General features: G+C 42.1%; 1 protein-coding gene across 4 annotated transcripts in view; it reads right to left on the reverse strand.

The window, feature by feature from the left end:
• The window catches only part of DAPK2 (death associated protein kinase 2), a 93,065-nt gene that overhangs the window by 66,602 nt on the left and 10,403 nt on the right, over positions 1-16,060 (reverse strand). For 3 of the 4 annotated variants that reach the window (XM_075208394.1, XM_075208393.1, XM_075208391.1), the window contains exon 2: positions 5,168-5,259. The exons of the other annotated variant lie outside the window; for it this stretch is intronic. In XM_075208394.1, the coding sequence (XP_075064495.1) occupies positions 5,168-5,229 (62 nt within the window). In that variant the 5' untranslated portion in view covers positions 5,230-5,259. The remainder of the gene's footprint in view (positions 1-5,167; positions 5,260-16,060) is intronic. 4 annotated transcript variants of the gene reach the window in all.

Below are 16,060 nucleotides of genomic sequence, written 5' to 3' on the forward strand. Positions count from 1 at the left end.
CTGAAGCCTCTCTGGCTTTGCAGCAGCACTTCCTCCATTCGCTGGTAGCATTAGGCCGCTGGCGATTTAGAAGAAATGTTCACAGAGGAGGAGGAGAGACTTCGCCAGGGCTCCTACAGCGGCCCGGGCATGGTAAATATCGGCGGTACCTAATTATGTATTTGCAGCAATACATAATGAGGGTTACGGATACCATGTAATAAATAGAGTCTACCTAATTCATTCATTTCAACATTCTTTTTATTTCTTTGCTTCTCTCGTCACTGCTCATTTAGCCAATCGTTTGCATCATATGGTAGTCATGACAGAAAGGGAAAGTTGAGCTGCCTATATTACAAGTGTCCATTTTTTCCATTTTTTTTATTTAAAATCAATTTGTTTATTTGCACTTAATAAAGTACATACTCTATATAATGTGGCTAATCTAAGCAAATGGCGAAAGCAATGGATCCGTTTTGAGTTAAAATCAAGCTAAGCACATTTCTGTTATTTATAAAATAACATGTTCTTTTAATTTCCCGTTAGCTTTAAGTTATATATAGGCCCTGAGATAGAATCCCAGCCAACACAAAGTAAGAAAAATTACACTTTGTCATTTCCTAATCTGCAGGTGGCTTTAGAATGCAGCTATGTAGTTAATCACCCTGACATCTTGCACATTCCTGGACCTCTTCCCTGTTACTATGACATTGGCTTTTCTTGCCTCTTGTCCAACAAGCGCATTATCTGACTAAATACAGAGGTCATCTGCAAATCATTCCAACCACAATAACTGTCCTACGTCAGTGACACTACAGGCACTAATTAGTCACTCTCTTCAAATATTCGCCTAAATAAGTTCCTTAACTGAATTGTGTTTTCTTTAGTCTTCCTAGTATTCTTCAGAACGATTTTAAACCACCAACTAGTTCATCTCTTGCTTTACTGTTTTATAAAACAGAAAAACATCTGCTTTATTTCTCTAACCTGATCATTGTTAGGCTGACGGTCCGATCACCAACTCACAGAACCAGATGGTGGATGTTTTCACCTATAGCCGCCACCTTTCCCTTTGAGCTAGACGCGCTCACCGGTACTCGGATGCCCCCAGGACTTAACTCCAGGAGTAGTGTGAGTTGGTAATACAGGCCCATAGCAGCAGGTCACAACAGAAGGCAGCGGATGGTCCGACGATAGCTGGGGTCCAGGGTCACAGGCAAGCAGAATGGTCAGTAAACACGCCAAGGGTCAGGGTCACAGGCAAGGAATCGGAGTCCAAGGTACAGGCCAAAAGGTCAGGGTCACAGGCAAGTAATCCAATCCAATAAACGAAGCCAAGGGTCATACACAGAAAATCCAATCGATGCAGGTACAATAGGCACAGGAGAAGGCAAGTGCACAGGACTGAAAACTATAACCGGCAGGAAGGCTAAGCCATCCCTGCCTTATAAACAGACACTGGCCAATGAGAGCAGGCATGTAATCAGCCACAAGGGCTGTAATAATCGCTGCCACCTGAACTAAATTGCGCGTGCACCTGGCTGCACCTAATGCCGGGACGTGGCGCAACCTACTACAGTGTCCCGACCATTGGCCGGGACAAGACCCAGAAGTGACGTCCCCGTTCTCATAGCGACGGCCAGGACGCAGGTGAGAGGGTCACGGCGGCTCTGCACCGCTGCAACTCGTAACCTGACTTCTGACATGTATGAGTATGCCCCTTTATGGTCTTGCTCACATGTCTGCCTTTATGCCTGTATGTGGTCAGTTGTGATCATAGAATGTACATAGGGACTGAATAGTGAACATTTTGTTCACTAGAAATCGCCGATAGTTATATAAACAAAATCAAAATAATGTGGTATTTTAATCCCACAGTAGCTTGGACAAAAAGCTTTTTGCATTTAGTGGGCAAAAATTGTAAAAACCAATATAAATTCACTTAACAGGGAGTCAGGTCACGTGTGGCCTGTACAGCCTGTATGTTTCATGGCATTGAATCTACCAATGTGTGAAATTGTGCAGGGTGGATGCAGCACCATTCTGCCACAAGAAGGGCATTTAACTGATGTATGGTTAATGGAGGTGAAGAAAGGTGTCTCAGGAGTAGTTCCAGAATATCCCAGAAATACTGGATCAGGTTTAGAACTGGTGACAGAGAAGCCAAGACATATGGTTAACATCAAACCACTGTGGTACCACAGATGTGGTTGGGGCATTGGCATCCTGGAAGACATCCCTCCCATCAGGAGAGAAATACTAAAACATGGGGTAAAGATGAAGCATCATTAAGCAGGGCCGGATTAACCATAGGGCTAACTGGGCTACAGCCCAGGGGCCTATGGCATCCAGGGGGCCCTTGAAAGTGCTCAGCAGCAGTATTGATCGGTCGGGGGCGGGGGCGCTGAGCACTTTCACTGCGGTCCTTCCCCGGCGTGCTGTAGTCTCCTTACTGAGAAGATCTCGTGAGTCTCACACTCACGAGATCTCCTCAGTAAAGAGCGTACAGCGCGCCGGAGAAGGAGGTAAGTGCCGGGGAAGGGGTGGGGGGGGGGGCGCAGACAGCTCGGATCAAGGGGGGGGGGGGCGCGGCCAGCTCGGATCATAGGGGGGGCCCTCACGGGGGAATTGAGGCCCCCTTAGCCCAGGGGCCTCCATTCCCTTAATCCGGCCCTGTCATTAAGTAGCGATTATCAATAACTTCTAACAAAACATTATGAAACTATCAGAATACTTCACTGTTGGAAACAAGAACTGTAGATTTCTGTAGGTTGTTGCCACATATACACTGGTCCATTTGTCGAGAACATGGTGAAGGATAAATCATCTGGCCATAATGCCGTCCTCCATTGTCTATGCACTTTGCATCACTGAATTTGCAAATGTGTATTTCCAGGTGTGCCAGTTTATGCACTGCAACCCGACTATGATAGCCTGCTCTGTGAAGTTCTAAACCCTCAACCACAGGATAACATTTGCCTTCAACCGATCTGCAGTCAACCATCTGTTTAATCTTGCACTGATACCACAATCCCGGAGTATGCACTTCTACCAACTTTTGCCATTTGCTGATGAAGTTATTCCATCATCCATACTGATGTTACATTAGACACTGTTGTTCATGATGGAATATTAATTGCTTAATCAATGCATGAGCCTGTGTACACCTGTGTGGAAGATTGTGCTTTCAATATGCTTGGTGCCCCTCATTTACCCAGGTATTTTTTTTTTTTATCTAGTACCTGCATGTCTGTATTAAAGTGCTTGCAGCCAAATTCTCCATTCAGGCATTGCCCATGAGGAATACACCAGAATGTGACAGAACAGACATGAGTATAATATGGACCTGTGAATGAACCATAAATATTTTGGCTTGGCTTTGGACTTATAATGAAGGTGGCCAATTTTGTTGGCACAGCTCTGTGACCTACTTCTTGACAAATCAGTGCACATCACATCCTGAAACAAAGACAGTGTTTATTGTACGGTACATTGCAAGTCTGGGAAGCATAAATCACAGTCACGTAATTAATTATCTTGTTTACTAGAGTGTTGTTGCTTCAATACAAAGATTTGCCCCCCAAAAATTCACGTATGTAATGGAAAGTCTTCCTCTACTGCTAAGTTTATTGTGATGCTAGTGAAAATTACAGATAAATCAAACACAAGATATTTTGTCACCATTCTATGACCTGATCATTGTTAACAATGTATACGTTATTGCTGCACTTTCAAAAAACAATTTATTTCATGATTCGTACTTTCTTTATTATTATTTTATATAGCCTACCATGCTAGAACACGGCTAAACTAAATTCCAATATAAAAAAAAACCAAAAACACCAGTGAGATTTACATACAGGTATGGAATCTGTTATCCAGAGACTTGTCCTACAAAGAGTTCTAAATTAAACCAGAAAGATAAAAAAAAGTCATAATTGATGTTAATCTGTGATAATGTCATATATACATGATGACGGAGAGCCACCTTCTGCGGTCACTGTATGGAGGCCTGCTAAACAATTTAATGAGGACTATAAGGCCAGGAGCAGTTTGGGAAAGAGAAAGGTAATTTTTCATGTAGATAATATATTTTAGGCATGGTGTGTCAATTTACATCAACGACCCTTAACTGGAAGCTATAAATGCCAAGCAACCTAAATAATATATCCCTTACCTGTATTGTGCAAAACAACCACAATGATTTCTATTCATGTGTCTTACAGATGATCGGTCATCATGGTCTATAGCAGTGTTTCTCAACTGCAGTCCTCAAGTACCTTCAACAGGTCATGTTTTGGGGTCTTAATTATGCATAAGTGAATTATTCAATCTGGGTCAGTAATTATCTCTCCTTCTCCTTCAATGATAGACTGTCATAACATGACCTGTTATGGGTACTTGACATTCAAAGTTCTGGTTTACATGTAACATACGACAATAGAATTATGTAGTCAGGGTAGAACACATGAAAGGGAAAGTGTTTAAAGAACATCAGTACTGTTGTCTTAAGTTTTCAATTGGTAGCCCAACAAAATATTTCAGGGCCCCCCAGCTTCTCTGGGAATGTCAATAGGCTCTGTTATTTTATTTTATATTTTTAAATCAGATTTTTAGGTGATCCTTAGTTACTGTTAAGCATACAACATTGATATACACCATACTTGCCTACACTCCTGAAATTCTGGGAGGCTCCCGAATTTCGGGGAGTCCTCACAGACTCCCGGAAGAGTAGGCAAAGCTCCCGCATGTGCCGAAATTCACGTCAGTGAATGGAGGGGTGGGGCTTAATTGTGTCATTAAGCCCCACCTCCTCCATTCAATGCCATGAATTTCGGCACATGCGGGAGCTTTGCCTACTCTTTTTATAGTGGGGGCGGGGCTTAGAATTCTAGCACCTGGGGCGAGAAACACAAATGCCGCCCCCCCTAGCCCTCAATTTTAACCGAGTTAACCTAAAATATTCCTAAATTGCGCCCGCCTCAGCGTTGTGCCCTGGGCGGTCGCCCCTGTAGCACAGCCCTAGTTACGGCCCTGCTCCTACCCCATGTCACATGACTTCTCCCCCGGATCTCCTGGGGGAGAAATCTTAAAAGTTGGCATGTATGATATACACAAGCAGCTGCAGTACTGTCAACGGTATGAAAATGCGTTAATGAGTTACATTATTATTTTCAGTTCATGTTACCTTCCCAGCTCATCTGCTATGATGTACAGATCTTCCACCTTCTGCTGTTTAAAGACAGCCATACTAGATCAGTGGGACTTCATTGGAGAGAGCTGTGGAAAAACATGATTTTAGTGGAGGAAATGTGCAGTTATAAATGGTATATAAACACTTCAAACTGGAAATGTATTTTAACTTATATCCAGTATATTTCTCATCAATTTGCATAGTATCACCACAAAACCTCAAGAGGAAGTTTTTGGGTTTTTTTTGTTAAAAAGAGAACAAGAAACTTGCACTAAATGTATATTGAGTATAATCTGTCCCAAGGGTCATATCACTAGCATAAGCTTGATTCACCATACCTGGCACTAAAACATACTGTATATCTCATGTTTCCTTCCAGCCAGTTACTGAATATCATGCAGTTTTACACTTGCATCGCTCAGTGACAGGTTTATTATAAAGCAAGCAGAACACTCCCAAAATGAGCATTGTGACAGAGGTGACATAGGTGGGTCTGTTTAATGAGTACTATGGGAGAAACACTGGGAAAATAGTAAAAAATTATATATGTGAGTCCCAGGTTTCTGACTTGTACTTTTTAAAAACTCCAGGGAAGTTTAGTATGTGCTGGAAAGCTGACTTTCCAATGTGTTCGGCTCAAGTAAGAGCTGGTTTTCGGTTCCCTGGAGTAAATAGAGGAGAGTGGCGTGCCCCTATCCTATTGTGACAGTTCTGGTCCTCTAGCCTTCCATCCAGTTAACTGACTGATTAACATGCTGCACTTGTGAGGCAATAATAATAATGTGTAGGCCAGTCTAATGTTTTTAACTCAATGCAAGAAATTATTACTAATAACATTTATTTAAATACTATCAGCATATTCTGCAGTCATCTACAATTGGCAACATAGTAATAAAACAAGGCTGGGTATTAACAAACAGACAAAGAGGTAAGTACACTCTGCTCGCAAGCTTACAATTTGCTGGAAAATAGGAGTTTGTCGATCGAGTGTATGTTATGTCGCATAATGTTCGGGTCTGAATGTAATGGAGAAAAAGTGCTAAGTGGGGTTATATAATCCCGTCACACAGCAATGTTGGTTTGGAGGTCAGAGGATTGTTTCTGTATAGAAGGAGAATAAATGTGTTGATTGAACTGTATAGGGAGTGGTACAATAAGCCTAGGTTGGTTAAGAAGATGGTTCTGAAATTAGATGATCATGTCTAAAGAGGTTGGTTTTAAGGTTTGGATTAGAGATGGGCGGGCTCGGTTCCCCGAGAACCGAACCCACCCGAACTTTGCCTATCCGAGTACCGAGCCAAGTAGGCTCTGTACTCTCCCGCCCGCTCGGATTCCAAATTGAGGCCGAACGTCATTGTGATGTCGTCGGATCTCGGGGCTCGGTTCTCGCGATATTTGAAATCCATAGATACACGCCTCCACAGCAATCCATCGCCATTTGACAGAGGGAGAGAGCAGGGAGTAGTCACAGGCTGATTAGAGCAGGGACAGAGCATATACCTTATTCTTCATCCAATTGTGATAACAATTGTGATAACAATGTTGATTACAATTCTGATAACAATTGATAGAGAAGAGAGGAGGATAGAGGAGTCTTCTTTTTCTTCAATATTTGGCACTACAAGTGCTTTGGGGTGTCCCCCATTCTTTTGGATTAATATTTCTGGCTGTCAAAAGTCCTGTTTGTCAGCAGTCTCAAAAAATAATATTTAGCACTCCCAAGTGCTTTTGGGGCATCCCCCATTCTTTTGCATTAATATTTCTGGCTGTCAAAAGTCCTGTTTGTCAGCAGTCTGAAAAATAATATTTAGCACTCCCAAGTGCTTTTGGGATGTCCCCCATTCTTTTGCATTAATATTTCTGGCTGTCAAAAGTCTTGTTTGTCAGCAGTATCTAAAACAATTTGTAGCACTACAAGTGCTTTGGGCTCATAATGGATTCAAAGCAGTCCACATATGAGCAGAATCAGCAACCAGGTTCTGTCACCAGTCCTGATGGTAGTGTTCCCAGTACGTCATCTGGGAAAGGCGGTCAAACTACACAGTCTTTTGAAATCAGTCAAAAAAACACACACCAAAAAAACATTTACCGTGTTGAAGTGAAAAAGAAGTGTAACTGAGGAAAAGTTAAGTGCCAACGAAAAAAAAAATTGCCAACATGCCATTCTACACACGCAGTGGCAAAGAGAGAATGAGGCCTTCGCCTTTCTCTATTAGTGGCAGATCCAAAAATGTTACCGAGCGTACAAGTGGTGCACAACTACTGTTACGCGTCAAAGCCTAGCTGCAAGATAACAGTACGGCATTATTATTATTATTATTATTAATTTTTATTCATAGGGCGCCACAAAGTATCCGTAGCGCCGTACAAGGACAAACAATGGCACAGTACAAGGTGAAACAGCACAGTACAAGTAACAGTAAGCACTATAACTCTGGGGGCTCAGGCACAGCAAAAAAGAGAGGGAGGGAGGGGAAAAGTGAGTACAGGCAGGTAACTATGGCCCAAGTGGGTGGGCACGGGTGACAGGTTGAGAGTCACTGAGGGGAGCGGAGAGAAGCGAGAGGAGACAGAGGGCAGAGGGACTGAGAGGAGGTGAGCTGAGTAGCTGGAGAGCGCAGTTAAAAGTGATGGAAACAGAAGGTAGGAGAGCCCTGCTCAAAGGAGCGAACAATCTAAAGGGAGGGGAAGGGGCATTAGAGGATAATGTTTGCTCAGAATCAGAAATGACACCAATCCCTGTGGAGAGTCCATCCAACAGTGGGATGTCTAATCGTGAGCATTCTGTTAGTGTACCCATAAAGAGGGGCCCTTTCAGCAGTTCTGCTGATGTGTGCCTGAACAGCCCGAGTGTAGCCGGTGATACACCAAGTGATGATGACACTTTGTCTTTAGAAGAGGATGTGGGGGAGAATTGGGTATCCAACGAGATGATGATGCGGTTGATTATGTAAGTCCTGCACCAGAGGCAGCAGTGTGGCACCAGTGGCAGCAGTTCTGGCACGTGAGGTTCTGGCACCAATTTGCACTTTCCAAACACAAGCAGGGATGACGCAGGTGGCAGACCACAACAGTTTGACATCTGGGCTGGTTTGAAGGATTTGTCAAAAAAATGTGTGACCTTGACCATAACTCCAACCAATCCTACTATTAACATGCAAAGGATGGTGGAGGGCCTAGCAGGGACTAAACTGTATTTTTAGTAATTTTCACTAATAATGTTTGGGTGTAATATACACCCAAAGACGAGTGCTCAGTTGCTAAGAGTCATTGATGAAGAGGAAGACAAGCAGGGTTGTCTGTAGAATTTGCAGGCAAATTATGCTGCGTTATATAGGTAACACCCTAAGAGAAGAGCTCCACTGCTCCACTGCTAATTGTAATTGCTGAAATAGAAATAATAGGGCTGACAGTCTTGGTCTAAATCTGCAGTTACATTTTATTGTACCATAGCTCACTCGGAAACAGGAGAGATGGCAGGGTTTAGTGATAATCTACCTCAAACAATACTAATTCATCCCACCATGATAGAAGTCTGTGTAGTATGATGTAATTGCCGATAATGGCCTTCCAAATCGAATTACTAGTTGATTTTAGGGCAGAGCTGTCACGATTTTTGGGCAATTCTTTTACAGCCGAGCAAATATCAAAATGTTGTGCGGACTCATCTGCATCACCACTGGGTGTCTTGGGAAAGCAATTTTTTTTACAACAAGCAGTTGCCAGAGAAACTGAAGGAGAAGAGGTCCAAACAAGATGTTGATAAGTCTTGGACCCTTGCGAAGAAAATTAAGTATTTAATCTATAATTAAAATATAGTTAGCACATTTACTTTGTTTTATTTCACACTATAATTTTCTGTAGCACCTTTTCAAAATGTATTATTAAGGCAATCACTTGACTCAAGCTAACCGTGTCTGTACTTTCTTCACAGGTAACTACTTTGCTGGACTAAAGTATATTCCCCTCAAATGCTAGTCATCTTGCAGCTGCTGCATTCTTCTACATGCTGTTGCAGAAACCAGAAATTGACCCTAAATGTTTCTGGACACAAACAGCATCTCCTGCATGTCATTTTTAAAAAGTTCTGTAACACCAAGTTGATAGTGTGTGCAAAACAGGAAATGTAATGGAATTCAACCCTGCTGTAATGCTTGACCAATATTGGGGTCGTAATCAGAAATGACATATCCTCAGGAGAGTCCAAGCAGGATTAGACATCTTTCAATGACATCCCTTAGTTTTTGGAACAGATTGCCAGCTGTATGCCTCTTACTGAAGCCGCTGATACACAGAGTAGCCTACTTCTACCTTAAATTGGGTACACACTACAGAAATTTCGACCCACTTTTTATGCCGAGCAATTTTACATGCGATCGATGGTCCGATCGCTCGGTCCATGGACTGCATACACACTAGCCTTGTTTAGGACGAGAAAGGGAAGAGCGGACGTCCCGTTAGCGACTTTTTACAGCCATGTTGTCGTGAACAATGATTTAAATTCCGTACACACTGCAGCGACATTTGCGGGGAAATGTACGAGATACCGAAGACATTAGCATAAAGGGGCAGAGCTTTAGCTATAGTTAACTCCCTTCATTTCTATAAAATAGAAGTTTAGTAATATACATTACATTTAGAAAAACATTTAACTGCTAAAGTGGAATGCAATGAATATTTCCTAATAATAAAACCCCTTCGTATGTAATGGAATGCTCCATTCTCGACGTGCATCATCGCTGATTGGTCCACAGCAGAAACAAACGCCCATGTCTGAGTGTATAAAATGACAGAGGAACCTGTTTGGCGCCGAGGTGCGTCAGAAGATGGAGACAGAGAAAGTGACAGTGGGGGTTGCGGGTGAGGAGATGTCAGTGGGGGTCGCGGGTGAGGAGAAGGTGTCAGTGTGCGTTGCAGCTATGGAGACGGAGATAGAGTCAGAGATGGTGCTGGAAGGGCCAAAAAATGTTGGAAAAGTTAAGGTGGGGGATGGAGATACTCAAGAAGAGCAAAAAGCAAATCCAATGAGCCCAAGAGCGGTGGAGATGATGGTAAAAGTACTGGACCAGGACGACATTAAAAAAGGTCAGTAGCAGATGTAGTGTACCTGTATTGTAGATGTAGATGTAGTAGATGTATTGTCACATAAAGCAGTAGAAAATGCTAATTTATAACCTAATTTTTTATGTCAGAACGAAGATTTAACGGTGAGAAGGCCTGTTAGATACCACTGATACCAGTAATGTTAGCAAACAAGGAGAAATTGAACAAGAAAAATATACTAAAGAAGTTCTACACGAAGGTATTTCAGTGAACATGTGTCAACATGTAAATGCTTTGGGCACATACCTGTACCGTTATAATAACCAAAATGGCGCCTGTTTTCCAGAATGCTCGGAGGTTAAGCCCGCTACTATTGCGATTTCGCCACAGGGACCAAAATATAGATATAAACTGATCTCGAGCAGTGTGAAAGGTGAGAAAATGAGAGTATTTATGAGATAGATTGTAAATTACATATATAGAATTTAAATGATAAACATTTTTATTTCCTTGTTTCGTAGATAAAGAAATCAAAGGGAATGGAAACAACATCAAGACCTGTTCTGCCACAAACCAGTAGCACCTTTAAAAATACCTTAAAAATAATACTCTGCAGTACTCAGCTCTCTGATTGGTATGGGCGCGCTCACTTCTCATGCGGATCTTTCTGACAGCTGTGTGTGTTACAATTTATGTACCTTTTTCTTGCAATAAAAATGTTGCTTGAACACTGTGTGGTTTATTCTGGGTAATTCACAATTATAGGTTACTAAAGGTTATTATAAATTTAATAGGTTATAAAGGTGTAAGTGTATAAAGAGTAAATATGAATACATAGACGCAAAGGGTAATAACACACGTGCTTTACACAAGTGTAATGGTCTGCAGCCAGACAGGTGCAATATACATTGATACAAAACACAGTGATGTGCGGATTCCGCACCACGTGGGACTGGGATTGACATAAAAATTAACATACACACGCCCTCCAGGTCGAGGAAGTATCGGAGGATTGTCGTGGATCCGTCGGAAGTTTATACACACTGCACAGTGGTAACGAGATTGGAACGAAAATATTAAACGGTACGACCAACCAAATGAGGCGACAATCGTCCATTTGGGCAGACTTTCGACCATCGTGTAACTGTACACACTGACCCGACTTTTGAACGAGCGGTCGTATGTCGGCTGTTTGAGCCGATTATTGGGCGAAAACAGTGTAGTTTGTACCCAGCTTTAGTTACCTGGATACATGCTGCTGCTGTCCATGCTGGGGAAGTCATATAATCTTTAGTTTGCCCAGTTCCGCTTGTCCACATATCTGTGGTTAAGTGTACAGTGGGTAGAATGCCATTTTGTCGCCCAATAATTAAATTTTTAGGAACTTTCCGGTACAGAAGAGAATTAGCTTTACTAGTAAAATGGTATAGTGATGACATTTGCTAACAGGGACAGAACACCTCAATTAAATGTCTTAAACCAACTGTATTAATAGTGGACATTGGACGCAGATCTAACACTAGCATAGTACCCAGGGCGTCTGTGATCCGCTTTGCAACTGGGTGACAGGTTTCATTTTTGCTTCCTCTTGCAAAGGATTGTTTAACTGGCAATTGTTGGTTCAGGGGATACTGATTATGAAGGTGTTGGGGGAGAAGATTGCAGGTGCTGGGATGTAGATGAGAGAAGGGAGGTAGATTATGCTGGACTGCTTGTTGTTATTTTTTTTAACCTAAGTTTCTGATTTTCCCAACAGTTTTCCAAGAACTCACTGAAAAATGACGAAACATGGATGAGGATCCCAGATGGTTAAGGTCCCTACCTCTACTGAGTGTGGCTTTAAAAATGCTACAAATGGATAGACAACTCTTGCCAGGATTTGTGTAAAAATAATTCCACACTTAAAAGAACTGCAGCAATTTTTCTTTTCAAGTGTATGAAAATCATATTGTGACATAGGAGGTGGTCAAAATTGAATAAAAAAATTACTGGAAATTAGTGTTAGTCAGGTTAATAATAATGTAGCTACAAAATAATACCTAAATTATGTTATTTTAGCACAAATAAATGTAATTTTTTTTAACAAATTGCAAAACAAAACCAATCAAAACCAAAACACGCAAGGGTGGTTTTGCAAAACCAAAACCAAAACACGAAGGTAATCCAGATCAAAAACAAAAAACAAAACCAAAACACGGGGGTCAGTGAGCATCTCTGGTTTGGATGCTATGCCAAAGTCTTGTTGTACGGGGAAGGGAATTTCAAAAAATAGATGCAGCTCTAGAAGTATCCTGTATCCTGGAATGAGAACAGGTAATGTGGATGAGAGGTGCAGAGGGATTAAGTTGCGATATATTTTGAGACAAGGGAAGAGATATAGGTTGGTGAAGTTGACAGCAGAAAACGTTTATGAGGAAAATTAGTCCAGCTGCTGCATTCAAAATACACTGTAGGGTGACAGTCTGGTTAGGGAAGACAAGTAGCAAGGGTTTTTTTTTTTTAACTATTTATTTTGAAAAATATCAATGATATACAGATAAGAATCAACAATTAGTACATTGCAGGAGAAGAAAAAAACAGAAAACAAAACAGAACATGGGTAAATGTCAATGTAGAAAATATTTGAGTAGCAAATATCAAAGACAACAACAGATTGTCATTGAACAAACAAGTAAGTATACAATTGTTACCCAGATTACTCAAGAATCTATAACATTTTATAATAGTATAGCATGGGGGGAGGGGCACTGGTCATCACCGAAAAAAAGAGAAAATATTCTTCCTTTTATATATAAAAATAAAAGTTTTGAAGGAGAATACTACCCAGATACTCCGGGAAGGGAGACAGCTTCAAGAGTCAGGCCACCTATGAACATAGGGAGTTCTCTTAGGAGGAAGGAGTTGTTGCATGAGCTAAGGGGTTATAAGTAAAGCCAAGGAGCCCAAATCTGGTGACATTTTTCATCTTTATCATGTAAGTTGTATATAGTCTGTTCCATCTGGGCGATAAACCAAATATAGGATCAAAAGGCTGCCATAGTGGGGGGTTCAACTTGTTTCCAAGACTTAGCCACTAGACATCGTGCTGCAGAAAGGATATGGGAATCCAATTTTGCAGACTGTCTATCTATTATTAATCAGAGGATAACAGAGAAGAAAAGAACATGGGTCTTTCCGGACAGGGCATGGAAGGAGGGAGGAGAGGAGGGTCCTAACTCGATCCCAAAAGGAGGATATTTTAGGGCAGGTCCACCAGATATGTAAGATCCCGTCTGGCCACAACCCCGCCAACATAAAGGAGAACTAGAGGGGAACATTTTAGTGAGTTTGTCAGGGGTGTAGTACCACCTATAGTATAGTTTATATGTGCTCCCCTTTACTAAAGCGGAAATAGAGCTGGTGGCGACTTGATCCCTTATGATTTCCCAATAATTCTCCTCTGGGGGGGGTCCCAGATCCCTCTCCCACTCCCTCTCATGCCTACTGCCCGGAGGTAAAAGTACAATAAGAATTGAGCTGTAGATAAAGGAAATCGTGCCCCTACCCAAAGGTGAGGAGAGACATAAGGTTTCAAAGGGGGAATCAAGAGAGGGGGAAGGAGCCCCCCCCCCCCCCCCCCGAGGAGAGAACCCACAAAGTGTCACAACTCGAAATACTCGTATAATTTACGATGGAGGCTTGGATATTTAGAGCGTAGATCATCCCAGGAGATAAAGGCACCTTGAAATATTAGGTCTCTGACAAATCGAACTCCTACAGAGACCCAGGGACTATAGAAGGCAGAGGAGAGCCCAGGAGGAAAGGCAGGGTTACCCCAAAGCGGTAGAACAGGAAGAGAGGACCCCGGAATATTGAGATGGGGCTGGCAGGTCTCCCAGATCGCAGCTGAGAATTATAAGGTGGGACATCGGGAGGTAAGGGGGTAGCAAGGGGATTTTAATAGTGAATGCTGGAGAATACATGAATTCAAGTTTTTGCAGTGCATTGTGTGAGATATGTTTATGTTCTAGAAATATTCCTTAAATATAAAATGATTTTTTTTGGGATCGCAGATACTGATAAGCCTTTAGAACCGCAATAGTTGAGGTCTTCACCTATAGCAGCATCCTTTCCCATAGAACTATATACGGTACTCGGATGCCCCCAGGAATCTCTATGGTAGTAGAGGCTGTTCAGGATAACCGCGGCACAGGGTAGGGTAAGACTGGAGGCGGAGACCAAGGCCAGGCCTGGGTCATGGGTCCTTAGCTAGTAGAAGGGTCAGAGTACAGGCCCGAGATCAGGGCTGACAGCAAACAAGCAAGTCCAAAATTTAAGTGAAGGTCAAGGTCACAAGCAGAGAAGGAAAATCCAATATCCAGGCAAAGGGTCAGGGCAACAGGCAATCAGGCAAGGCCCAAAAGTTCAGGCAAGGTCACAACAGAAAATCAAACTGGAATGTCAAAAGACAAAGCAGGTCAGCAACACACAGGCAGTGAACGCAATAACTGGCAGGAAGACTAAGTCCTCCCTGCCTTAAATACCTAGAGTGCCCAATCAGAAATGGAGATGAACAGGGGGTGGTAATCAGGCCCATGATATTATTATAAATAATGGTGTGCGCACATGCCCGACTGTGGCTAATTCCGAAACGCGGTGCTGTCAGGCAGAGTGTCCCACCGTTGACATGGTAATGGTCGGGACCCAGAAACCAGAAGTGATGTCCTGGCTGTTGCTATGGCAGCCGGAACAGAACTAGAGGAGACGTGCCGCGGCTCGTAACAAATTTCTATACAGATTGGATTGGGGAAACAAAGGACAGTCTTGAGCCAAGAATTACACCTAGGCAGTGAGCTTGAGGTTGTTATAATGGTAACAGAAAACAGATATATCAGGTAAGTAGTTTCTGTTGACTGGTGGAAATATTATCAGCGCAGTTGTTGAAAGAATGAGTTTGATGTAGAAAGGGGACATCCAAGATGAAATGTTAGAATGACATTTAATAATCCGGGTCAACACAGATGGTGAGAGATCCAGAGAAGATTGATAGATTTTGGTATCATCCACATAAAGGGGATATTGAAATCCAAAGGTTTTTGTTAGTTTTCCAAGAGAAGTGGTATAGATAGAGCAGAGAGCCTATGACAGACCTGTGTGGTACTCCAAGTGACAGAGGAGAGATGAATCCAAAGAATCAAATACTGAAGGAGCAGTTTGATAAGTAGGATAAGAACCAGGATAGGACAGTGTGCTGAAGACTTAGGGAATGTAACATATGTATCAGAAGTGAGATGCTTTTGATAATTTTGCAGCTGTTTTTTAGTTTGGGATGGACATTAGTTCCCCCATAAGAATAGGGAAATATGTATGTTAATTAGAGCTGAACAGGCTAATGTTTTATTTTGTTTTTATTTTATTTTTGTTACTCATTCACTTACTGTACCAAAAACTACTTTAAGTCTAGTATCAAAATGAAGGGACTTTTGTCTCTATTACTGCCTCCTTAACAAGTGCCACCAACTTACCCAGGCATCTGGTATCTAAGGTCATCACAATATGATGCAGAATGCAAGCAGGGACTAACATTTAGCAAGAGTAAAAATTTTGTGAAAAAAGTTCCAGACACCCATTTATTACCTTGATGGATAATACCGGTTTTCTGTTGCTAAAATATGGAGGAAATAACTAAAGTCTTGCTATAGGCTACAGATGCTCAGCAGGAGGCCACTAGAATGCAGCAATTAGCTATCAAAGATAACCAAATGGAACAACACCAAGGCCGGAAATCCTTAAAAGAGATGGTGCAGAAGCTGGCAGCGATGGCTGGAAGTGCCACCACCAGGACCATCTTTCCCATTGGGCACG

The sequence above is a fragment of the Mixophyes fleayi genome, chromosome 4, assembly GCF_038048845.1.
Source record: "Mixophyes fleayi isolate aMixFle1 chromosome 4, aMixFle1.hap1, whole genome shotgun sequence".
NCBI classification, from domain to species: Eukaryota; Metazoa; Chordata; class Amphibia; order Anura; family Limnodynastidae; genus Mixophyes; species Mixophyes fleayi.